Raw genomic sequence first — 24,789 nt, forward strand, 5'->3', positions numbered from 1 at the left:
AAACAAGGTTTAGTGAAAAATGTAACTCAAAATCCAACCATTTTAGGTTCTTCCCTGAACCGGAAGCAGTTTTAGATTGGGAAAAAGTTTCCTTGGTCATTCTCAGCTGCAGGTGTTAAGGACAGTACAAACCTGTGACTTGGTTTTGACTTCCACTTCTGGAGACCTGGCCTCCAACCCTAGCTTAAGTCAAGAGTTTTGGTGGGTTCCATCCTAGCCTCTACTTGTGTGCATCAAGAAGGAACTACAGAATTTGTTAATGCTGAGGGGTTGGAGTTCCATGGTAACAGACTGTTGCAGGTGAGCATGGAGGTGCAGTGGTAGAACATGGAAGGGGGGAGGAATGGGGGTGAAACAGAAACCGCAGCAATCCAGATACACCAAGGATTTAATTTCTCTAAACTTTATTGGCACTGAAGGAAGAACAGGACATGGACTTTAACAAATTCCTCCAAATGAAAGTGTTTTGATACCAAGGTTCTTTTTGTGGTTAGTCACATGGGCCAATGAGTTACCTCAAGCCCCAAAGGACTGCTGTTTTAATATAACCAAAAATAAAAAAAAGTTTGGTCAAAAATGTGTAGACATAATTTACAGCAACAAAAAACAAAGGCAGGCAAACACTTCATAGGATAACCCCCTGAAGAGGAATACTATATATCCAAGTAGTAAACAAACTGGGGGAGGGGGACAAGAAAAAAAACCTCAATGTATTGTAACAAATAAAAAAATGTGTCTAGAAATCTCACCATAATACTGAAAGCTTCTTACATTAATTTCCTTGCAAAATATCATCTCTTTACAATACAGTATACATTTTCAAAGGACGAGGGGACTATAAACATCTCCTCCTCCCACGATTAATATTTTCTAATTGTGCATAGCTAAAAAGACTGAAATCAAATATCATTAGATACCACTGGAATATATAATACTGGTAGGAAAGGGCACAGCTGAAACAACTACATGAGGAGTTAGGTGGACTCACTGGTATGAACTGTTCTATTCCTATATTGGACCATTTGAAATTAGAACGTGACAAAAAACAGAAGTCACGTCAACATAACAGGAGTTCAGCAGTGTTCCGTGACCAATCACAACAGAAAGGTTTAATGGTTTATTATTTGAACAAACATACTCCAGGCACTGTGCATTCTCTCATTAAGGAAACTGTTAAAGATGCAATAAAAGGCTTTTAAAAAAAAAGCCAGTAGTTGTCACAGAGCAGAACTGCTGAGAACCAGGTTTAAAGCACCAGAAGTGAAGTTTAATTGTTGTTTGTTCTCCCAGTAATGACTCAAATAGAATCAATGCCAATAACTCTTCAGTAAAGAAATATGCAAATAAGTTCTGACAAGTTTAACTACAATCTTATTTGTAACTTTCAAAGCACTGGGGTGTTTTGTGAGTTTTTTTGGTTGATGGAAAGTTTCCCCTCTTCCTCCCCTCCTAAAGGCACATTGTGTCTGGGGACAAAAAAAGTGCTTCAAAAATGCATGTACTGGACATTTGGAAGGATCTAAGTTAGGTTATGCCACCAACAGAGGAGGTCCATTTGGTCACGGTTCGCACGGACCTCCGTGCAAACAAACTGATATTGTGTCTAAAATCACTTTCCGATGAGGTGGTTTCAAGCAGCACAAGGGATTCCTGGAGGAAATATTGCAGGCCTGTATTAACACTGACTTTTTTGGCACTCTTCTCTCCACACCACTAACATTCCACTGTGCCGCTTCTACTTTGCCTTAGTAGAAGGAGTTCGAGTTTTGAGGAGTTCTAGTGTAAGTTTTCAGGTATTTTCTTTATACCACAAATAACGGTGGCACTATATGGATGAGAAGGGGGTGGGAAGCTCCCACAGGGCTGAAGTTGCATAGATTTTGGAACGTGCTAAGCAAGAATACATTACCAGCCAGGCTGAAGGCTGCAAATTTAAGTAGCAACAGGCTAAGCGATGATGGGAAGAGCAGGGGAGAGGAGGAGTCCATTTAGGTGGATGCAAATTTTAAAAGGGCTTTTCTAAAACTGGAGCATTTTCCCTCATTTTCTTCTACAAAGAATCAAGGCCATGTCCAAGTCAACCCTGACCATACATGGTCATTTCCTGCCAAGTGGTACACAGAATCCTCTCTAACATGGACAGGAATGCATAACAAGTCCGTTTGGATGACCGGACTTGTTGGAAAGTACAAGTAACAGTAAAACAGTAACAGCTAGCTCAGGACCACGTCACCTCATCACTAGGGACAGAAACGTCTGTTCTCAGGGCCACAAAAGACACAATATCATTCCAAGGGGAGGACAGAGGTTTGAGTTAGGAATGAAGTGTGCTGCTATCATTTGATAATTAAGATTGCAGTAGAAGAAGAGGATTCCATTTAGGACAGACAGCTAGCAAGGTGTAACTCCACCACAAGAGATGGCAGGGAGGGATGGAGGGAAGAAGGTGCTGACCTGTAACAGATGAACCAGATGTGAAATGAAAAGCCTTAGGTCACTGATTATTTTTCCTAGTTTAAACTAATTAACTATGAAGACACCTTATTAAAACCCTAAACTACAGTATATATCTGTGCACAAGTCATAAGGCACCAATGATTTAGGATAAAAAGGCCTTTTCTGGAAGTTACCTGCAGGAGAGGAATAAATGTTTCATAATCAGACAGACAGTCACGATTTTTGGTGGCTACATTTTCATTTGGTTAGAGCTACATAATTTTTACATTTCTCCTCCCACTCTTGCATATTAGCCTATTCCTTTAGAATTCTAGTTGGGGTCACTAGTGGAAGTGAAAGCCCCTCCAACAGTCTCTGCTACTGCTTGCCATTGGCACAAAAAATGGCAATGAACAAGAATTATTGTGGAGGAGGAACCCCTCTCCTCACTGACTAGGGAATTTACTGCTCCAAAACAAGTTGCTTTAATGGAAATGCCCAGATCACTCCAAAGGACTCAGGAATAGGAAACTGAAAGCTTCATAACTAAAAAGAAGTCTGATGGATCCACAAGAAGTTTTAACACTGACAGTTCAGATGATCTGTTTGGCTTGCTCAAATTCAGGGAGCAGAAAAAGCTTTGGTCTTTTACAAATAACATTTATACTTTACTTCCAACCCTTCTTCACTCAAACCCTCTTCCCCTATACCCCACCCCGCAACTCAATTAAAATCAAACCCTTGCATTAAAGCAGCAATCTAGCCCCTAGCTACTCAATTCTAATACTGAAGTACTGTTGTAAGGCATGTGTGTCAGACTGCTGACTTTTACCATATGTAACTCAGTGGAAGTATCTGGTTGCATCTCCTCCCAGTGGACCCAGGGAGCAATGCAATTATTTCAGTGAACAGTACAAAGCCATGTGCAATTGAGACTTTACCCAGCTAAGCAAAACTAATTTCAGATTTGGAGTCCTGTTCTCCCCCCCTCAAGACAACATGGATATTTTGTTTGTTCCTCTGTTGCTGAACTGCAGAGACTGCACGAAACTCGATAAATAAAGACCATGGTCACTCTTCTGTAGTGGTTCCAGCGCAGCACGATTACACGTGAATGATGGGAGAGGACGAGAAAGAGGGGAGAGTACAGGGACTGCAGGTGCAGGAGAGTTTACATGGACTCAAACTCATCAATGCGCTGCTTAGTATTGCCCTGCCGGATCTGGCGGAGGGTCTTGTACTTGTCACGGCCCTGCCGCATGTTCTCAGCGTGGATCATGTCATTAGCTGTCTTCTTAGTTTCATCCCGGGCATTTGCCAGCTCTGAGGTAAGAGCCTGTAGATGGGAGAAAGACAGAAGTAGGGTTACAAGCCAGCACATGCCACAGCCTTGAGCTGTAGGATCAGGAAGAGGTAAAGTGGGCCTTAGTCCCAAAAGATCGCTATCCTTTGAGATGGAAAACCCTGTGCCTACCTAATCTAGTATTTTCTCATGCCCAATATTTACAGTGTAGGAAGTGTGATAACATCACACCCTTTGCTCACAAGTCTAGGTTTTACCTAGTGTATGAGGAAGGCTGGACTAAAGTTAGGCATAACATTACACAGGAAAAGGTGACAACACAGGCTCCAAAAAAATGTGGCCCCTGGGGCTCTCTCACAAGGGATTTTTCCCATGGGGGGTAGGGGTTGGAGAAGACAAATAGCAAGATATTTATTTAAATAGTGAACAAAATGGCAAGCCCCTTGCCATTAGCAAGGCACTGCAGATTCCAGCCACCTTTCTAGCATCGCCACAGCACAGTGCAGTAACATTTCTGCCCTGGTCTGCAGGTGAAGGAGCCTAGACAGCCAGTAAGTGATTCACAGCTGGACACACGCCACCACTTGTTAATTTAGTGCCTGTGAACGGTCACCACGCAGCAGACTGAAGTTCAGTGCAGAGTGTAGGTACAGCACAAACAGCAGGGCAAGCTTTCCCTGTGCTCCTCTCAACAAAGGAGCTTCAAACCTGCCTTTGAGACCACTACTAGGGTTGAGCAGTGCAAACCAGCTGAGTCAGCCAACAGGGCAGCAGACTGACATGGACATCTGCTTGACAGGAACTGGACCAAGTCCTTCGTCCTGTTCCGGACAGTGCTGAACAGCTGTCAGATGGACAGCAGGATTCAAGTGGGCAGAGTACATTGGACAGATGCTTTTCTTGGTAATACTTGAGTACTCTTCACTGGTAAGAGGTCTGAATGGTTATTGGATGGGAGTGGGGCAAATTTCTCCCCCACTGTCTCTACATTTTGCTATGTATTGAACTGAGGAGATTGTGGCACCCTACTCTTCAGTAGATATATCTAGCCCCCACTACAGCTGCCCGAGCATGGCAGGGAGGAAGGAAACAGAAGCAGATATCCCTCACCCCACCCCGGCATTACCTTCAAGTGTTTCTGAACCCGTTCGTTCTTCTCTGCCTCAGTGGTGCGATCCTCCTCACTGCGGTCCTTGATGGTGGCATCTGCCTTCAGTTCAGCACTGGCCTCTGCAGCGTTCTCATCCTGTTCATCATCATGCTCGTTCTCAGACTGCATGGGTTCGGTGACATGAGGGGTGCTCATGGCAGTCTTTAGTTCCTCTTTGGTCTTCTCTAGGTCTTCCTGCACAGTCTGAGCCTGCAGGAGGGCAACATCCCTCAGTGGGTTAGCGGGAAAGAGACCCATTTCAAAGGCTTCCCTTATAGTCCAAGGGACCCAGAAGAGGGAACATCTGGGTTCAAATGTCTTTCAGAACGTCCATAACCCCTTTGGGTGAAGTGCTTTCAAGTGAGAATTCATAGGGTGTCCAGGCACCACCATACACTAGTGGAGCTAGAATATGGCCATCAACCCCAAGGAGTTTCGATAGGCGAGTTGTATCCTATTTGCAGTAACTAAAGGCAACTTAGATAATCTGGGCAGCCGTGTGTGTACAAGTACTGCAGAGTTAGGTGTGTGCAGCTGTGCACACATTTGTATGCATTTTAGGTGTTCAGATACCCAACCTGCACCTGTAAATCCTGCACTATGTATACTCCTACCTTAAACCAGCCCTAGGCATGTGCAACTACATAGTCTGCACACACATTAGGCATGAATAAGGGTGTAAATGTGCCCATCTTTTGGAAGTCTGCCCACAGGATAATTCCCATGTCTGTCCATTTAAGTTGCAAGGTGGACATTTTCTGCTTATTCTTTTGAATAAATTCACTTTTGGAACACTGAATGAATTTGTAGCTGCACGCAACTACTAGATTTTACCTGCATACGTTGATCCCACCACTTTTTGAACGAAAAGCTGGTTCTAGCAAGGTGAACCAGGAAATACTGTAATTGGTAAATTGGTAACTGGAGGCAACTTAGCTTTACCACACATTGGCTTCCCTCCTTTCTGCTGAAGTGTGTTCAGAGTCTTATTTTAAAGAGCTCTCTGCATCCTAAAAGGACTCGTGGTTTGGGTCATATGATTAATCACATTGACATGGTCAGAGGGTCAGACCAGCCCACAGTAAGAAGAGGAATACTGTGCCAAGCCCAAAGCTACACTTTTGTATTTAGGCTCCACTGATACCTTCTGTTGCCACTCCATGGCTTCACTCTCCTTCTTCTGCCTGGCTATTTCCAGCTGTGAGATTTTGGATGTGAGTTCTGACATCTCAGCTGCCTGTGGAAGTAATAGGTTATTTTTAGTAGGAGAGAAAACCAATTCCCTTCTGATATTAGGACCCTAAAGCCCCAGGAACCTGGAAGTTCCATTTCCACACTGATAAAAGAGGACTAGGACCAACAGTGTTAGTTGCCTTATGCCCACCTTGTAGCTGTGGGTCTTGGCTCGGTCTTTCCCTCTTTTTCTTCCCTTAATTCTAAGAGTTCTAGAACAAGGCCATGAAGCTGCTCTCTCAGTACCGAGCTTGACTAGTTAGCGCATATATGGACTTTACTAGAAGCTAGTCTCCATTAGTCACTACATACAAAAAGCAGCTCAAATAGAGACCACAGTAAAAAACACCAGCATTTTTCTGAAAAAGGTAATTAAGTTTCTTTAGATAGTAGCTTATGCCCCTGCTACAGCTACAACTAGGCTACATAACTCACCCAGTTTTGAGGCCAGCAGTCTAGAACTCCAGTAAAACCATTCCCCCACTGCTAAGCTTTCAGGAAAGCGGCTTACCAGCTGCTCCTGGGTCTTTTTCTGATCATGGGATGCTTTCAGCAGGGCTTCCTTTGCCTCCTCTGCCTCTTTGCGTTCCTTAGCCAGCTTCTCTGCTTCTTCCTGAGCTCGTTTCCTTTCCTGCTCTAGCTCCAATGCCCTGCGGGTCTGTTCTTCTAATTCTGAAGCGAGGACAGAAAGTATGAGGCAAAGATGGTCTCTTTCTGATCCTCTGAGCACAGAATAAGTGCAGGAAAGCAAGCTTCCTTCCCCATGACAGACACACACTTTCCCTTCACCACCAACACAGGAAGGTGGGTAAACAAGTGGGAGTAAATATTGGTGAACAGGATAATCAGGAATATACTGCATAGACAGCCTGGTTTTGCATTGTCCTACCCCAAAATTAAAAAAGGTGTAAAGTTAGCTTCAAATGCCATCGGGTTACTATTAGTTGGAACCATTGGTCTGTACAAAGCACCAGACAACTCAAGCTCCTGGTTTTTTTGTTTTAAACCAAGCAACAAATATACAGCAATTTGCTTTGGCAGCATCACATTTACCACCATTCAAGGGTCTAAGAGTTCAGGAAAGGGACAGGAAAGTCATCTGTGGCGAAGTCTATTGTACCTGCCCCTTTGGAAAGGCGTCTTCTGTGGTACTCCATCAGCACCAACTGAACCAGAGCACCAGGTGATTATGTAGCTCAAGGAAGTAAGATGGCTGGTGGGGAGGGTAATTGTGGAATTTATTTTCAATGAAGGCCCTGTAGAACCAGACTATTCCGGTCTCTCCCAATGCACATCTCGTAATACCTAGTTGAGCTTTCTTGGTTTGCTCCTCAATTTGTCTGAGCCGTTCCATCAACTCTTCCTTCTCACGCTCAATCTTTTCTTTCTCCTTTTCTGCCAGTTCCCTCTTTTTCTTCTCATTCTCCAGCAGAGCTCTGATTTGGGGAAAAAGTTAGATTTAACTGCTGTACTGTAGACAACAGTACTTTATTATAGAAGACCCAGGAGCACGCAAACAGCAACTGACTTAGTGAACTTTAGAGACACAAGATGGGTGAAGGAATGTCTTTCATTGGACCAACTTCTCTTGGAGAGACAAAAGCTTTCACGCTTACAAAGAGCTCTTCTGGTCCTGGGACTGACCCTGACAACACCACTGAAAACATTAGTGAACTGTGTCAGTTAGGTTCTCATTTGTAGAAATTACACAGGTCAACCTACAGCTCTGTTTAGGTCACCTATTTGGACAATCCAGACTAATTTGAAATATAGCCTTTAGAATCCTCATTAAGATTCCGAATCATGATATTGATATGATTAGACGTGAAATGCTCTGAATTGCCCAAGGCAGTCCTACACAGGATCTTATTTATAAGGCGTGCCATCTACAACATCTCTTTAGGTTTACTGGAGCAAAAAGGAATCCGCTTGATCAGTTTAACAGTGGACTCAAAAACACTAGTTACTCAAGAGTCCTGCAGTACCCACCTCTCCATCTGTTTCTGATGCTTCTCTTCCCGAGCCTGTGCCTTCATCTGCTGCACCTCAATGGTGTCTGGTTTACGTCTGCGCATATAGAGCTCATGGTTCCCCATGCACAGCGCCAGGATTCGCTTGTTAATCCGTAATCGTGGAGCATAGAATACAAAGTCCTTGGGACAGATGGGAGACAGCATTAGTCTCGTTGCTCCCCAAGCATGCACCAAACATACCTCTGTATCCAATAATAGTCTTGCATAGAAAAGAAAATGTCAAGTGTCTGAGGGAGCCCATTAGCAGTAATAAAAACTGATTTCAAACACCTATACCCATAAGTGCCTAATGACATGGGTCAGGTGCCTTGAATTAGCAGTACTAAAACAGTCAGTTTAGATTATGAAGATTGACAGAACTTGTACAGGAGTAAGTATCCCCACAAGCACATTTTGGAGATTACAGTTAGCAGTTTTCCTGGGATTCCCAGTGATATATGGTGCAGTTCAAGTCTCTGGCCTTAGAAAATTTTCAGGGTTTATGTTCTGCTTAGTGCATACCAGAACTGGATTTTCCGTTGTGTGGCTATGCATGCAGTGCAGAAATACTCTAAACTCAGTTAAAGCATTCCTCTATCAAGGCTCAGTGTCTGGTTTTAAGGAAGATTTTCTATGTTCTGAGACATTCTAAAAGTTTTTATGGATCATATCATATAAGAATGACACCCTTATTATTTCTATTCAACTGGAATTGTAATGTTCTGGCAGACATGTGAAGAACCACGTTTCCTCTTATGCCAGAAAAAGGGGAAGAAATGGATCTTCATTATGTGAATGAGGTACAACAGCTGCAAAGTGGTTTCCAAGCAGCAGTAACTTCATCCAGGGACGGAAAGTAGAAGATATAAATAGGTACATGGGGAAGCTAAGGAGATAGAGCTTGATTTCATTTTCTCCTGAATTGGAGAGATTAGAAATGCATTCTACTTTGGATTTTTCCAGAGTGAACAGGATTTGTTTGGGTTATCAGAAATAGTAAAATTCGTCCTTGCACTTCAGCAAGAGACTCTCTCAATGTAAGGCAGCCGGTCACCAAATCAGAAGTGGACAACTATACAAAATGACTATTGTATAAACCCTCTTCCCCTACAAACCCATCTACCCACTTACTACTATTAAGCTTGCTCTGCAATGCTGGAGGTATCACTTTGGCAATATGTGGATGCCTTATACCAACAAGAAGTACTGGAATTGACTAGACTGGTTTTATTTAAATGTGTAAAAGATGAAGAGCTCAACTCTACGTATAAAATGCTAAAGATTTATAGTGTTTGAGTACTGTTTCTTACTGGTGCTTTCTTGTCAATGGGCTTGATAACAAACTTCTTGTCATTGAATGAGATATTCCTGATCTCACTCCAAGGGAATCCAATTTTTGGTGTTAACCTGCAGTAATGAAGAAAGGAGGAGTTTTTAGTAAAAGTTACCCCAAGCAGTCTCAAATTCTTAGTCTAACTCTGGGCTGGAAATCTCACCCAAACTGGCTCTCAGAGTATTTCAGTACTTCCCAATTCCAGCCAATGCCAGAAACAAGAGTGAAGAGGCATGTTAAGAAAACAAAAATATAAGAGCAGGAGTTAACAGCTTTTCAACCCCTCTCCCCCATTAGAGAAAGTGAGGCCAGGTCTACACTACACAAAAACTTATCTGTGAGAAATCCACACCCGAGCAATGTAGTTATACTAACCTAACCCCTGGTATAGACAGCGTCGTGTCAGCAGAAGAGCTTCTCCTGCTGACATAGCTACTGCCTCTTGGAGATGGATTAACTACACTGACAGGATCAGCTCTCCCACTGTAGGGGTGTCTTCACTTAAGTGTTACAGTGGCACAGCTGCAGCATTTTCAGCATAGACCTGCCTTAAGATTTGAAGGCTTAGTCTTTAAGTAATCCTTGTTTAATGGGATTTGATCAATGCCTAATTTCAGTTTCTTGTCCTATCCACCCCATGATTGTGACAGCTTTTTTATATCAACTTTACTTATGCAGGAGATCCAAAGTACTGGATCACAAGGTTTATGTTGATGTCATCGCCAAGAGCCACATGAGGACGTGGCTTGGAGTTTGCACAGACTGCATATAGCATCATCCCAACAAACTGAACCACCTTCCTATGTAGCTGAGTGAGGAACAGCTATCTGTTCCAAAAACCGGATTCTTAAAAGTATTGCTTTGCTTTGGAGAAGGAAGTTTGTGTTAGCTGTATATGCACGGTGGAATGAAGGGTCACTAGAGAGGGAGCAGTGAACTTAGAGATGTCCTTTTGTTACCTGTCGTTCTGCTCATAAATGTTGAGTCCGAGAGCATCAACACCTAGCCAGAGTTCAGAGCCCTTCTTATTCTTAATGCTGAAGTAGTTCACGCCATACATTTCTAGATCCTGTGCAATTTTCAGGTACTCCAAGATGGCATCTTCCCTAAGAATGCAAAGGAGAGCAGATATTCATATTTGAAACCAGATAAGCCAAAAATTGAGAATTTATGCCTTCTTGATTGGTTAGTAGCAACTACTCTAACACGTCAGAGCATGACAATGCAGGGAGGATTTTTTAAACTAAGGGCTTGGCGAAAGCCAAGAGGAGCACATGGTTCAGGTGGGATGTCTCCATTAAAGCGGGAACTATGTCCTAGTAAAGAGATCGTAGAGAAGCTAGTAAGGACCAGACAAAGGTTTAAAAAAAAAAAAGGTCCCATTTAAATAACATGAAGGCAAGCAATTGAACATTGGTAATATACTAGTGCTTATATACACAAACTCTAGCAGTCTAAATACTAATATGGATGAACTAGAGTGAGTGGCATTACATGAGGATATTGATAGATTAGGCATTGTGGAAATTTGGTGGAAGGAGGATAATTAATGGGACCCAGTAATACCAAGGTACAAAATATACAGGAATGAAAGTAGGTCATGCTGGTGTGGGAATGACACTATGTGAGAGAGAGTCAAAGTAAAAGTTCTAAAATGACCCAAACTGTCTCTATAGAGTCAGTCTATGGTAAATTCCATGCCTGAATATAAGGATAGCAGTCTCCTGACCACGATGATGAAATGCTTAGGGAGATTAGAGATGCTACAAAAGGCAGGAAACAATAATAATGGGTGATTTCAACTATCCCCATGACTAGGCATGTGTCACCTCAGGAAGGGTTGCAGAGATACAATTTCTACACTCATTAAATAACTTTTTTGGAGCAGCTGGTGCTGTAACCTAGGGGTTCTCGACCTCTTTCCTTCTTTCTGAGCCCCCCCCCCCCTCAATCCTATAAGAACCCCACGGTCCACTTGTGCCACAACTAATTTTCTGCATATAAAAGCCAGGGCCAGCATTAGTGGGTAGCAAACAGGGCAGTTGCCTGGGGCTGCATCCCACAGGGGACCCCACAAAGCTAAGTTGCTCAAGTTTCATTTTCAGCCCCAGGTGCCAGGGCTCAGGACTTTGGGCTTCAGCCCCATGAGGTGGGACTTCAGCTTTCTGCCCTAGGCTCCAACGAGTCTAACACTGGCCCTGCTGGGTGGACCGCCTGAAAACCTTCTCATGGCCCCCTGGTTGAGAACCACTGCTGTAACTCACAAAAGGAGGGGCAATTCTTGATTTAGTCCTAAATTGACCACTGGATCTGGTCCAAGAGGTGACTATAACTGAAGTACTCAACTAATAGTGACCATAATGTAATTAAGTTGAACATTCTTGGCGGGGACAAGGAATACTAAATGCTACTATAGTGGTTGTGGGTTTTTTTTTAAACTTCAAAAAGGGGAAGGATACAAGCTTCCTCACTTTTGTTAAATGGAAATTAATAGGGTGAAAAGCCTGCAAGCTGCATGGAAACCATTTAAAAAAAAAACACACCAGACAGGCTCAAACTAAATGTATACTGCAAAATAAAAATAAAAAGAGACAAATCACCACAGCACCATGGCTAAACAGAGTAAAGGTGGTAGTTGGGAAGACATCCCTTAGAAAGTTTGGAACTCAAATCCTACTGAGAAATATAGAGAAGTATAAACCCTGGCAACCAAGGGTAAAGGCAGGCCAAGAAAGAATTTGAAATTTTTTTTTTTTTTTTTTGGTTTAAGTACATCAGAAGCAGGAAACCTGCCAAAGTCAGTCGGGCTACTGGACAACTGACATGTTAAAGGAGCACTCAAGACAAGGCCATTGTGGAGATGCTAAATAATTCTTTGAATTCTTCACTGTAGAGGATCTCTGGCAGATCCCCACACCCAAACCACTCTTTTTAAGAGAAAATTCTGAGCAACTGTCCCAGATTAAGGTGTCAATAGAAATAGTTTTGGAACAAACTGACAAGTTAAACAGTGATAAGTTTAACTTGTCAGGCTCAATGGGTAGTGATCAATGGCTCCATATCTTAGTTGGCAACTGGTATCAAGTGGAGTGCCCCAAGGGTCGGTCCTCGGGCCGGTTTTGTTCAATATCTTCATAAATGATCTGTAGGATGGTGTGGATTGCACCCTCAGTAAGTTTGCAGAGGACACTAAACTGGGAGGAGAGGCAGATACGCTGGAGGGTAGGGATAGGATACAGAGGGACCTAGACAAATTAGAGGATTGGGCCAAAAGAAATCTGATGAGGTTCAACAAGGACAAGTGCAGAGTGCTGCACTTAAGACAGAAGAACCCCATGCACCGCTACAGACTAGGGACCGAATGCCTAGGCAGCAGTTCTGCAGAAAAGGACCTAGGGGTTACAGTGGACAAGAAGCTGGATATGAGTCAACACAGTGTGCCCTTGTTGCCAAGAAGGCCAATGGCATTTTGGGATGTACAAGTAGGGGCATTGCCAGCAGATCAAGGGATGTGATCGTTCCCCTCTATTTGACATTGGTGAGGCCTCATCTGGAGTACTGTGTCCAGTTTTGGGCCCCACACTACAAGAAGGATGTGGAAAAATTGGAAAGAATCCAGCGGAGGGCAACAAAAATGATTAGGGGACTGGAACACATGACTTATGAGGAGAGGCTGAGGGAACTGGGATTGTTTAGTCTGCGGAAGAAAAGAATGAGGGAGGATTTGATAGCTGCTTTCAACTACCTGAAAGGGGGTTCCAAAGAGGATGGATCTAGACTGTTCTCAGTGGTAGCTGATGACAGAACAAGGAGTAATGGTCTCAAGTTGCAGTGGGGGAGGTTTAGGTTGGATATTAGGAAAAACTCACTAGGAGGGTGGTGAAACACTGGAATGCGTAACCTAGGGAGGTGGTGGAATCTCCTCCCTTGACAAAGCCCTGGCTGGGATGATTTAGTTGGGGATTGGTCCTGCTTTGAGCAGGGGGTTGGACTAGATGACCTCCTGAGGTCCCTTCCAACCCTGATATTCTATGATTCTAAGTTACTATGACCAAATGGTATTCCAAGAATTCTGAAGGAACTCTTATGCAATTGCAGAACTACTAACTGTGGTACACAACCTATTGCTTAAATCAGCCTCTGTTCCAAAACACTAGAGGGTAGCTAATTTAACTCTTCTAAAAATGGCTCCAGAGACAATCTTGGCAATTACAGGCTAGATAAACTTAACTTCAGTACCAGGCAAATCGGTTGTATCTATAACAACCAGAATCAGACACATCCATGAACAGTGTTGGAGAAGAGTCACAGCTTTTGTAAACTGAAGTCATGCCTCCATCTACTAGAATTCTTTGAGGGAGTCAACACACACATAGACAAGGGTGAGACAGCAATATAGTGTACTTGGATTTCCAGAAAACCTTTGACAATGTCCCTAAACCCCCAACTGCCAAAAGCTGGGACTGCAAGGTGGATGAATCACTCGAAATTGCCCAGTTCTATTCATTCTGTCTGAAGCAGCTGGCACTGGCCACTGTCAGACACTATATGGAGATAGATGGACCACTGGTCTGATCCGGTATGGGTGTTCTTATAATGCAGCCATTTAGAAAAGTTGAGTTTCACTCTGCTAGGGATATTGTACATTTGCTAGCCAATACTGGCTGAGACAGATAAGACTGTAGTTATTCTTCAGCAAGATGGCTGGAACAGTGCTAAGAGGCTTTTGCCCTAGGATGAGCTTTTGTTTACACACAAACCTTATCTACAGAAGTAGAGAACTACCATGTAGTATCAGGTTTCAGAGGAACAGCCGTGTTAGTCTGTATTCGCAAAAAGAAAAGGAGTACTTGTGGCACCTTAGAGACTAACCAATTTATTTGAGCATGAGCTTTCGTGAGCCACAGCTCACTTCATCAGATGTGGTGATCTGATGAAGTGAGCTGTGGCTCACGAAAGCTCATGCTCAAATAAATTGGTTAGTCTCTAAGGTGCCACAAGTACTCCTTTTCTTCATGTAGTATCACTATATCAATCTAACAGAGCGAGATCAAACCTTGATCAGTTACCTGAGCATTCCCCGATGTTCCTCATGCCACACTTGGATCCTCTCCTCCCATTGGTCTTTGTTGAGTTTGTGCTGCTCCAGAACTCTAGAAAAGAAAAGAGCAGCAGGATCCTGTCAGTTCGAAAGGCGGCACTACACCGAGACAGGCCACAAGTCTGAGCATATGCAGTGCTGTACAGTCTAAATGTCCCATACACAGTATAACAATGCCAACAGAAATTCTATAGTATATGGTGGCCTTATTGGCCAGGGTTGACTCTTAACCCAATTAAATGTTTTAAGACAATTTGGCCTGATGAACACCACTGCTGCATATCCAGACTACAGCGTAATTTGACAGGAGCCCTGAATATTTAGCCAAGTAATGATATCCAGCTTCTCATTTCTTTTATGCCATCATACCCATTTATGAAGTTTAGTGCCAAAATTTACTCTTTGCTCCCCCTTCTTTTGCTTAGGTATCTTCAGTTCGTTATTCCCAGAAATTTAAGTTTCTACCTGCATTTTTATACGGAATTGCAATGGGCTCTTCAAAATGCAAATTTCCAGGGAGAATTGACAGGGGTGCAGGAAGTGCAGCCGCCTTACTCTTATGGAAAGATGCACTCTGAACACCCATCAGAATTAAGATGATTTGAGAAAACAAAAACAGGCAAAAAGCTAGAGTAAGTGAAGCTTATAGTAAATATAGCACTTGTGCACTTCATGGTGCTGGAAGGTCTGAGGCTGGTGAAGTCTGCATACCTTTGAGGGAGCAGTTTGTCACCAGCAAGATAGCCAGGCTTATGCAGCTCCTTGTTGAAATCTCCATGTTTAGATTGGACGGCATAGGAAGCCAGCAGGACAGCAGTCTCTGGAGGGCAATAGATATCATCATTCAAGATGCCCTCCTTCACCTGGAGGAAAAAGAGGCGCTGCGTGATGTCCTGAATCAGCTCCTCTGACACATCCTCTGGGTAGAACTTGGCACGGAACTTGAAGAGCAGAGGGCTTTCCTTGCGTACATCCTGTGCGGTCACCTGGAGTGAGAGAGCACCATCCAGTTTTAGAACTAGCCGGCTGAGTGGAGCAGTGTGTAATAAAATGGGAGTAAAAGACAGAGGCATGTTCAAAAACACTTCTTTTCTGACACAGAAAGCAAAAAACCATGAAGTATCCTCCCATTGAGCAGTTCATTGGAAACTGCTGAGTTGGTCCAGTCTAGCCAAGATTTCTTGTTTAGCAACTACAAAATACTATTGTAAACCTATCAGTAAGTCATGCACCACAGAGTTGTCTAGGGATGGCACCACACCAGGAGTCTTATTCACCATATGTATTACACATGGATAAAGTCTCTTCCTTGATCCACCACATTAGATCTGCCTGGATAAAGCACAGGATAACTGTAGGCCAGGAACAGCATATTAGCTGGCATATCTATACGCTGTAGACCTAGCTACTCTGGAACAGTCAGCGCAGACTAACCAAAAATAATAATAATAAAGAATATCAAGGTTCGGTATTCAGAGTGGCATACAAGAACAAGTGTGAGGAGCTGACCATCCCATCCAGCTGAGGATAAGAGTCCAGAAAATAATTTAGTGCATTTGTTCTAACCATTATCAAGCGTACAAATTGGATAACTGGGCATATACCTTTTTATTAAGTTTCAGCCATGTTGAGAAGCCCTTGGTGTCCTGATATTGAAGTCCAAAAAACCAGACCTCTCTCAGCCCAATTGTCTTCACAACCTGGAAAAGAAGACAGAGCAGTGCGTGCATCAGTAACTGTCACAGCTGACTGGCCACAGGCTCACTGGTTACCTGGGAATGTGTTGGAGTGGTGTAGTATAAAGGTAGGCAAGTTTAGAAAAGAATCAAATAAACCAACTTTCACCTGTTGACTATGGGGACAGGGAAAAAACTATCCTTGTTCACTCCCTGCACTCCATACCACTTCTGCAGAGTGGTTTATAAAGAGAGACAAGAGGGGTCCCTAAAAAGTTTGCCAAATTTGAGGTAGGGTGATGGTAATTAAGGTAGGCCAAATTGAAGCAGGTGTAACAGAATGCCCTATGCAGCTCTGCCGGTGCAGATCACTACCACTCTGCTGCATCTTCTTACATGCCCCCTCACTCTCCCTGAGTGAAGGCTGCCAGTTGTACAATAGTTTTCTGATTAAGACAGACACCAATTAAGAACTAAGCACCTATCACAAACTCACCGCAGATGCCTCCTAAACCTATCTGAAACAGGACTCCTGCTGGGAAAAGCTGGAGCATGGAGCAACCCTAAATTGCTACACTAAGATTTTGGCACCATAGCAAAGGCCAGGGTTTCCCTTGTATGTAGGTAGATCCCAGAGAGTTTGCAGGTGGGAAGCTATACAGCTTAGACCCCCTACCTTTTCCTGGTCTGAGCCTGGATAGCAACAGTGCAAATGCTGAGATACTAGCCATTCTCATAAATGAGCAAGGAGGACTGCAGTAAGGAGTGATACATGCTGGTTGGGTAAGGCAATGGCAGATACTACAGGAGTAGACAGCATATGCCTTGGCTCTAGTTCCAGAACCATCCCTCATTTTTACATGCAAGGGTCCTATTTTTGAGCATAGCATGAACCACTCTGCTGTGGACCAGAGAGTCAGTCTTGTTAACTGCCACATGCCTTAAGATTTGCAAAGCACGCTACCTTGTATGTAAATGATGCCTACCCATACCCACCCGCTGTTTAGTTGCTCCACTGAAGTGCACTGCTTTGGGTAAGGCAGGGCAACAACATGCCCCTTAGACAGTGGTGAGCCACCAATACAATAAATAAACCCCGATGCAAGGATCTCTCCTCTGTCATGCACCTAGCACACTTTTGGTGCTATATAAACAAAGAAGGCTTCACAAAGCTATTGTAGCATTCAGTGTTAGAAGCCTGCCAAAGGTGGAAAACTACTGTGGTAATGCTATTTCCTGTCAGGGGGTGGGGGTTATTTGTGATTGAACAAACCAACAGAACTGAACTTTTTGATAAGCCAGAGACATGTTATGGGCTAAAAATTCCCCTACAGGCAACCTTCCTGAAACTTCGTCATCTGGCTTCCAATCTGTACTCTACACTTCAGGAAAACCAGACAGACAGACAGGTCCCACTCTCCCCATCATCTTCACTAGCTTCTTAGCCAGCTGACTTTACCCACCTGTCTTTCAAACTAATTTTATAAAATTATGACCCCCAACAACACTGCAGCCAAGTGTCTCAAGACTGCTGGCACTCACTCCAGCCTACCCGTCAGACTTCAGATTTACTCACTTCCCTGAGACTGCCTGCTTGCCTCCCTGGGCCTGATGCCTCATCTGTTGGGGAGGAGCAGTGCTGACATGATCTCCCCCCTCTCAAATCACTTCCTCTTTTCATCTCCAGGAAGCCCTCTGCTCCATCCTGTTTTTATTGCTCTAGGGGTGCAGTATACCCGGAGATTTGTATTACTGGTTTTACGGCCTGCTTGTAAGAGCAAAAGAAATGCTGGATCTGAGAACAATGCTGGGTCACTTACTGCTTTGCTACCTACCTGTAAACCTCTCACTTTTGCTGTAAGTATTTATCAGACTTGGTCTACAATTAAGACAACTATATCAGAGATGTGAAAAACCTATACTCCTGACCAACACACAGCTATTCTGACCTAGTGCCTCCAGTATAAAAACTGGAAGATTGATGGAAGAATGTGTCTGTCACCGTTGCTACCATTGTTTAGGTGGATGGTGTTCCAACACAGAAGGAAAATCCCTTCAGTCAGTGTAGGCTGTGTCTACACTGTGGGGTTATGCCAGCATAATTATGCCAATATAGCCTCTATATGGGTCCCACCCTGAAATCCTCCCCTATGCACCAGTCCCTCCGACTTCAGTGGGATTTGTCCAAGTAAGCACTGCTTGCTTAAGAGTCGAGGGATTGGTCCAATGGTTTGGAGTAGACTCCTAGGGACAGTGGGTCATAGGAACATAAGCAAATGTTTAATACATGTTGCTAAACAGACCTTCTGAAGTGCATTTAATACTGCAGGCCACTATACAGCTTGTAAGTGTGTGGGGCAGGGGAAGGAACACAGTTAAAATGAGAGCTCTGTTCTCAGGCATCATTAACATTTGAATAGGATGGTGGCTCACCCCCACTGCTGCATGTGTCCGCTTGCCGCAGTTTCATTTGCTGACAGCTTAAGCCTGGGAGTTCAGCATGCTGAACTGCCAAAAAGAAACTGAACGGCATCACACTGAGGCCATAGCACAAAAGGACTTTTATTCCACAGTGGAGAAGTCTGCACTGTAATAGCAACAGCAACAGATGGGACAAAAAGGAAAGCCAGCTATGCAAACTCAGTATCTTTATAAATCTTATTCCCTCCCTCCCTGCCCAAAATATAACTTTTCTGCAAAGTTATACTGACACTATGCTGCACAGAACCACATAATTAGTGCTATGAATTACATGAGCTGTAAAGCCAAGCATGTTCTGGCTTGCTAAACCAGGTCTGTGCGCAGGCTGTACGTAGTCATTCATATCTGAAATAGTTTTCCAACTGGATGTGCATGCTGGTAGCCTCTATCAAATGCAAAGGCAAGTAACTCCCCACTGCATTAAAAAAAACAATTTTTTGTTCCATTTTGCAAAGGAAAAACATCAAGGCAGAAACTGATTTCTACAGCTGCTAGGAGTCTGCCTGGCAGCTAGCAGCCTGATTACTAAACTACTTTTGTTAAAAGGGGTATGCAGCATTTGCAGATTTGCTGAACTGTTTGCCTGTGGAGCCTCACACGCAATTCTTGGCAGTGAGCAGCAATGGAGGGTGCAAAGGGACAAGATGCATAGGGCTGTTTTGAGGATGAGGGACAATGAATTTTAAAGACAGCTGACTGTATGCAGTATTACAAGATTACTTGTATATTTATAGTCTTACTTTGCAAGTTGAACAAAAGAACACTATCTTTCCTCCTCGCCAGGCAGAATATTAAGTCAGGCGGACTAACAGAACTCTGGAGTATAATACAAGGAATTTATTCATAGATTTCATGTTTTTGATCTGCCTATAGGATGGTGGAAAGCAGTGTACGGAGAGTTCAGGCAATCCTCAAGATTCCAATTATGGTTTCATAGCCAATTAATATATATATTTAAGACCCCAGCTCAGGTACGGTTCATCAAGTGGAACTCTTGATGCCACAAGTAAATCCCAGACTGGAGTCGTATCAAGCCTTTTCCCACCTTATATTGAAATAATCACACTCTAGGTATCTTTGCACTCATTCTTTGAGTGAATCTGTATTAGCACTAGCAATAGCATTCTTACAGATGCATGCAAGTTTTCTAGGGCAGTGTTTTTCAACATTCAGGTCGTGACCCAGTACCGGGTCACACCATGTAAGGCACTGGGTCACCTTGCTCAGCAACCAGGGACCCTAGCGGCTCTGGTGAGCACCGCCAACTGGGACGTTAGAAGTCCGGTCGGCGGTGCTGCCCAGCTAAGGCAAGCTAGTGCCTACCTGTTCCGACATAGCACTGTGCCCTGGAAGCAGCCAGCAACGGGTCCAGCTTCTAGGCAGGGAGGCCATGGGGCTCCACGTGCTGCCCCCACCCTGAGCACCAGCTCCACACTCCCATTTGCTAGGAGCTGCTTACATGCCTCTGCCTAGGAGCTGGACTGCTGCTGGCCACTGCTGCCTCTGCTCTGCTGACCAGGAGCTGCCATAGGTAAGTCTATGCCCCAGACCCCAAACCAGAACCCCTTCCTGGCCTCACCCCAGAGCCTTGACCTCCTCATGCACCCCAACCTCCTGCCCCAACCCTGAGCCCCCCCCCCAAACCCAGAGCCTGAAGGCTCTTCCAAGAGAGTAAGATTTCTTGAAAGAATAGCAGATTTCTAGCTCTCCAGTCTAAGAGAGCAGAAATGGGAGACACTGAAGTCTTGTCAGAGGTAGCTTGTCTCAGGTAGTTTCTACTAGAGCTCCCAAGTCAAGAAGGCTTGGTTGGACTTCTGGTTGGGGGGTCAATGCACAGTATGTGGCCAGGAAGAGGAATGGGGGAACCCTGCCAAGCTTCCAGAAATCATATGATAAACAAGCAGGGCTTAAATTTAGCTGGAGCCATCCAGAGCAGAGCTCCAGTGAGTATTTTCAACCCCCTGGAAGCCTCAGCAGCCACCCTCCCTTGTGGGGCTGAAAGCCCCAAAGACCCCAACAACACACCCTGCAGCTGAAACCTGGAGCCCTGAATGGAGGAGGGGCAGAGAGGTGCAGGGGCTCTGGGATAGAATCTGAGAATTTAAGTCCTGGAAGCAAGGATCAACATAAACCAGATCTGCACTTCCCTTTAAGCTTCACTGTTACTAACTCAATTTTATTGCAAGTCTCTCAACATGGTGGGTTTTTTTTGTTTTTTTGTTTTTTTTTTTAAAGCCCAAGCTCTGAGTCACAGGATGATGACAAACCCCACTCATTTAAAAACAAAGTTTCAGCCCTCAGAAATGCAGAGCAAGAAGAAAAGAAATCCTAAAGGGCCAGATTCCAGAAAGCAAATCAAGAACCCCAATTTTTCCCTCCAATCTCATGATTTCTGAGGGCCAGACCCAAGACTAAATGTTTGGATTTGGCAATACTGAAACTTAATTCACTGAAAAAGCTTTGGATGTAGAAAAAAAGGACTTCATGTTTATCATCATTTCATATGCTGTGAAAAGGGAACAGAAAATGCTTACCAAACGCATGAAGTTGGCTAGTTTCACTGTAGCCTTTGCCCTGGTATTCTAGCTTCACAGCAGTACACACACACACACACCATACCACATCCAGCAGCAGCAGCATGGTGAGAAGATTTGTTTAATGCTCTCAAAAGTCATGTTAAACTTTTACTCTGTGCCAGTAACTACTTGGTTTTCCAGGGTTCTGTAACTACAGAACCCATCTTCCTGTCAAATCTAAACTTAAAAATTTAGCGATGAATTCCTGGTTGTGAAGGCAATCTTCAGAATAGTTTATTGCTTTTAAAAACAAAAAAAAAGTAACACTGTACTGGTTTTATTCCTCCAGTTTGATTTAAAATGTAGACCCATTTAATTTTACAGAGTCCTGAAGCATAGCTACTTAAGTATCAGACAAAGCAGTCTGATGACAAAAAAAAATTTTACATCTAATGTGTGCGCGTCCCCCCAAAAACAGATCCTGCATTTATGTCCACATGCTTTAAGACTCAATTTTTAAGTCTGAAAACAGCATGAGGAGTTCTAGGAGAATACAGAATGAACCAGAATCATATACAAGTAAAGCATAATTATATATAAATTAGGCAGCCCACGAGCCACTACTCTAGGAGGTAACCTTCAAATACCACTTAAAGGGTACAGCTTTCCTTTACCAAGACAGACATGGACCACTGAGAAGACACCTAATAAGCCCTCCTCCCCATCCCTGGAAAAAAGAAAGTACTCCACCCAAGGTTCTGAATTGCCATAGTATAGGTTTTAGAAAGGGTTTTGTGCAAGATATACATGTTGCTTGGCACTAGTCTAACTTCATTCTCTTGGCCCAAATCTACAGCCAAGATAACATGCTCCAAGAACAATTTGAGAGGGAAAAATGGATAATCTCATTTTCTGGTTTGAGCAAGATTAGCTACAAAGCTTCCCGCTAAGAAAACAATTCCTGGCTCCAGTCATCCTTTGGAAACAAGTTTAATTCTGCATAAAGTTGGCTCCTGAAGTAAAATGGCAAAACCACATTTCCAGAAACATTTCAACACCATGACAGCCACAACCACCCTTAGCTGCAGAAAGGAGATGCATTCCTCGGTGGGGGGGGACGGGGGGGGAAGGTTGGGAGGAGGAGAAGGAGAGAGAAGAGAAGACCTGATGAACAGTGTCCATGGAATCCCATCTTTCCCTTATGGGAATGCCAAAAGGCATTGCTAACTTCAGTTTAGGAAGCGAATGCATTAACCACTCTACCAGCCCTTTAAAATGCCGCTAATATTTCAAGGAAATATTTCAGAGGATACTTGCTACTGCTGAGTGCACCTCCATTAGCATCTCACAGTTTACTTTGTGTGCAGTATGAAAGCCTGCAAAAAAGGTATTCCATAAACCGCTTGATTGGGTGAAGTGGTTTTTTCTATGTACCCCTAGGGAGGTTTGTTTACTCATACTTGGCTAAACTGTTGTGGCTAAAACCATTGCTCCTGAATAGCAACCATGAAGAAATCGAAAAAAATAAATATAAATAATTTAATAAAATAGACTAGACTCTTCCTACTTCTATTTAAAGTCCTGGTTTGTCAGCAAGGTGGCTTAGAAGCAGAGTAATGCACATTGGAAAATCTCAACTATACATATAAAATGATGCGTCTAAATTAGCTGTTACCACTCAAGATCTTGGTTATTGGGGATAGTTCTCTGAAAACATCCACTCAAATGTGCAGCCTCAGTCAAAAAAAGCAAACAGAATGTTGGGAAATTAAGGGATAGATAATAAGATAGAAAATATATTGCCTCTATATAAATCCATAGTACACCCACATCTTGAATACTGTGAATTGGAAAAGGTTCAGAAAAAAGGGCAACAAAAATTAGGGGTATGGAATGGCTGCCATATGGGGAGATTAAAAGACTGGGACTTTTCAGATTGGAAAAAACAACTAAAAGGGGGGATACGATAGAGGTCTATAAAATCATGACGGGTATGGAGAAAGTAAATAACATTTCCTTATTTACTCCTTTCCATAACAAGAACTGGGGGTCACCAAATGAAATTAATAGGCAACAGGTTTAAAAACAGAAGGAAGTATTTTTTCCAGACAAAGCACAGTCAACTTGTGGAACTCCTTGCCAGAGGATGTTGAGAAAGCCAAGACTATAACAGGGATCACAAAAGAACTAGATAAAATTCATGGAGGATAAGTCCTACAATAGCTATTAGCTAGGATGGGCAGGGATGGTGTCCCAAGCCTTTGTTGGCCAGAAGGTGCGAATGGGACACACTTGATTACCTGTTCTGTTCATTCCCCCTGGGACACTTGGCATTGGCCACTGTCAGAAGACAAGATACTAGGCTGGATGGACCTTTGGTCTGACCCAGTATAGCCGTTCTTAAGCATTACTTCATTGCTCTAGGATCCAGGAGTCAACTCAACACCAGCCTGCTGAGGATCCAGTACATTACGGGCTCTTTCCCCATTGAGATGGATCTTGATAGGCTCCACATTTGAGCGTGTGCTAGCATCTGCTCATTGCTGGGCACCAAGGACAGTGAGCACTCTGAATAAGATGTGGTCACTGGGCTACAAGGGAGAAGCGGACATTTCAGCTTCTACTCCTTAGAGTTTATAGCTTTCTGTTACAAGCCAAGTTTTCATCTCCTCAATGTATTTTCCTCAAAAAATATTTTCTCTTTCTGAAGTATGCCATAAATCACCTGGCTTTGCTAAGAAACTTGAATTTTTTTTTTTAAATAAAAGAATCCTACAAACTTTGTTTACTTTAAAGTTCGGTGGTTGGTTTTGGAATTACATGCAGACTTGAACCATTAAAACTTGGACCTCAAACCATTAAATTTGGTGCTGAACTGGCTGTGTTTAAGGATTCCACTGGGGTAAGTTTCTGGAAGTTGTACCGTATGAGCAAGCTGAAGCTCAAGATATGCTAGTTAAGACAGCTGTCCTTTAGGCACATACCTACTGGATAAGTAGCTCCAAATAAACAGGGATGTTACCATTTGACTTGACAAATGTGTAAAAAATCCTCAAATGAAAAATGTAATGAGTTATGTTTGCAGATTCAATAAAAATTAGAATTTTTCACATCTCAGTGTTCTGAAGTCAAAAAATTTTGAGTTTATGAATATCCAAACTTAGCGATGCCTAGGTTCCTGAACTAGGGACTTGATTGACTGATTCATTACATTTTCTGTAATCATACACCTGTGCACAGAGGATTTAAAATGCTCACAAGTCTGGCATCTTCTGTTTTGATGGTGTTTTACCCTCACTTTACATATCATGTAATTATGACCCCACATTCCCACTCACCATGGCATGTAGTTATGGCAATACCTACTTTCTTCACTTCATATGGCAGATACTATACAATGGTCTAGGAGTCCCATGTCTTCTCCAGAAAATATGGAACACAATAAAATATGATGTGGTGGTATTAGGGCTGTTCTAAACTTCAAAGGGTAGATGTAGTAAGCTGGACTGTCCAGCCAGATCAAGGATGGATCAAGATAAATTTTTCTG

The 24,789-nt window shown here is 43.3% G+C and overlaps 1 protein-coding gene across 2 annotated transcripts in view; it reads right to left on the reverse strand.

The window, feature by feature from the left end:
* Nucleotides 1–387: 387 nt before the first annotated feature.
* Nucleotides 388–24,789, reverse strand: part of MSN (moesin) — a 74,335-nt gene continuing 49,933 nt past the window's right edge. For both annotated transcript variants that reach the window (XM_048863322.2, XM_048863323.2), the window contains exons 3-13: nucleotides 16,173–16,268; nucleotides 15,280–15,554; nucleotides 14,537–14,620; nucleotides 10,427–10,573; nucleotides 9,445–9,541; nucleotides 8,112–8,275; nucleotides 7,428–7,558; nucleotides 6,634–6,794; nucleotides 6,034–6,126; nucleotides 4,866–5,099; nucleotides 388–3,772 (exon numbers count right to left, since the gene is read on the reverse strand). In XM_048863322.2, coding sequence (XP_048719279.1) covers nucleotides 3,608–3,772; nucleotides 4,866–5,099; nucleotides 6,034–6,126; nucleotides 6,634–6,794; nucleotides 7,428–7,558; nucleotides 8,112–8,275; nucleotides 9,445–9,541; nucleotides 10,427–10,573; nucleotides 14,537–14,620; nucleotides 15,280–15,554; nucleotides 16,173–16,268 — 1,647 coding nt within the window. In that variant the 3' untranslated portion in view covers nucleotides 388–3,607. The remainder of the gene's footprint in view (nucleotides 3,773–4,865; nucleotides 5,100–6,033; nucleotides 6,127–6,633; nucleotides 6,795–7,427; nucleotides 7,559–8,111; nucleotides 8,276–9,444; nucleotides 9,542–10,426; nucleotides 10,574–14,536; nucleotides 14,621–15,279; nucleotides 15,555–16,172; nucleotides 16,269–24,789) is intronic.

The sequence above is a fragment of the Caretta caretta genome, chromosome 9, assembly GCF_965140235.1.
Source record: "Caretta caretta isolate rCarCar2 chromosome 9, rCarCar1.hap1, whole genome shotgun sequence".
Classification (NCBI taxonomy): Eukaryota; Metazoa; Chordata; order Testudines; family Cheloniidae; genus Caretta; species Caretta caretta.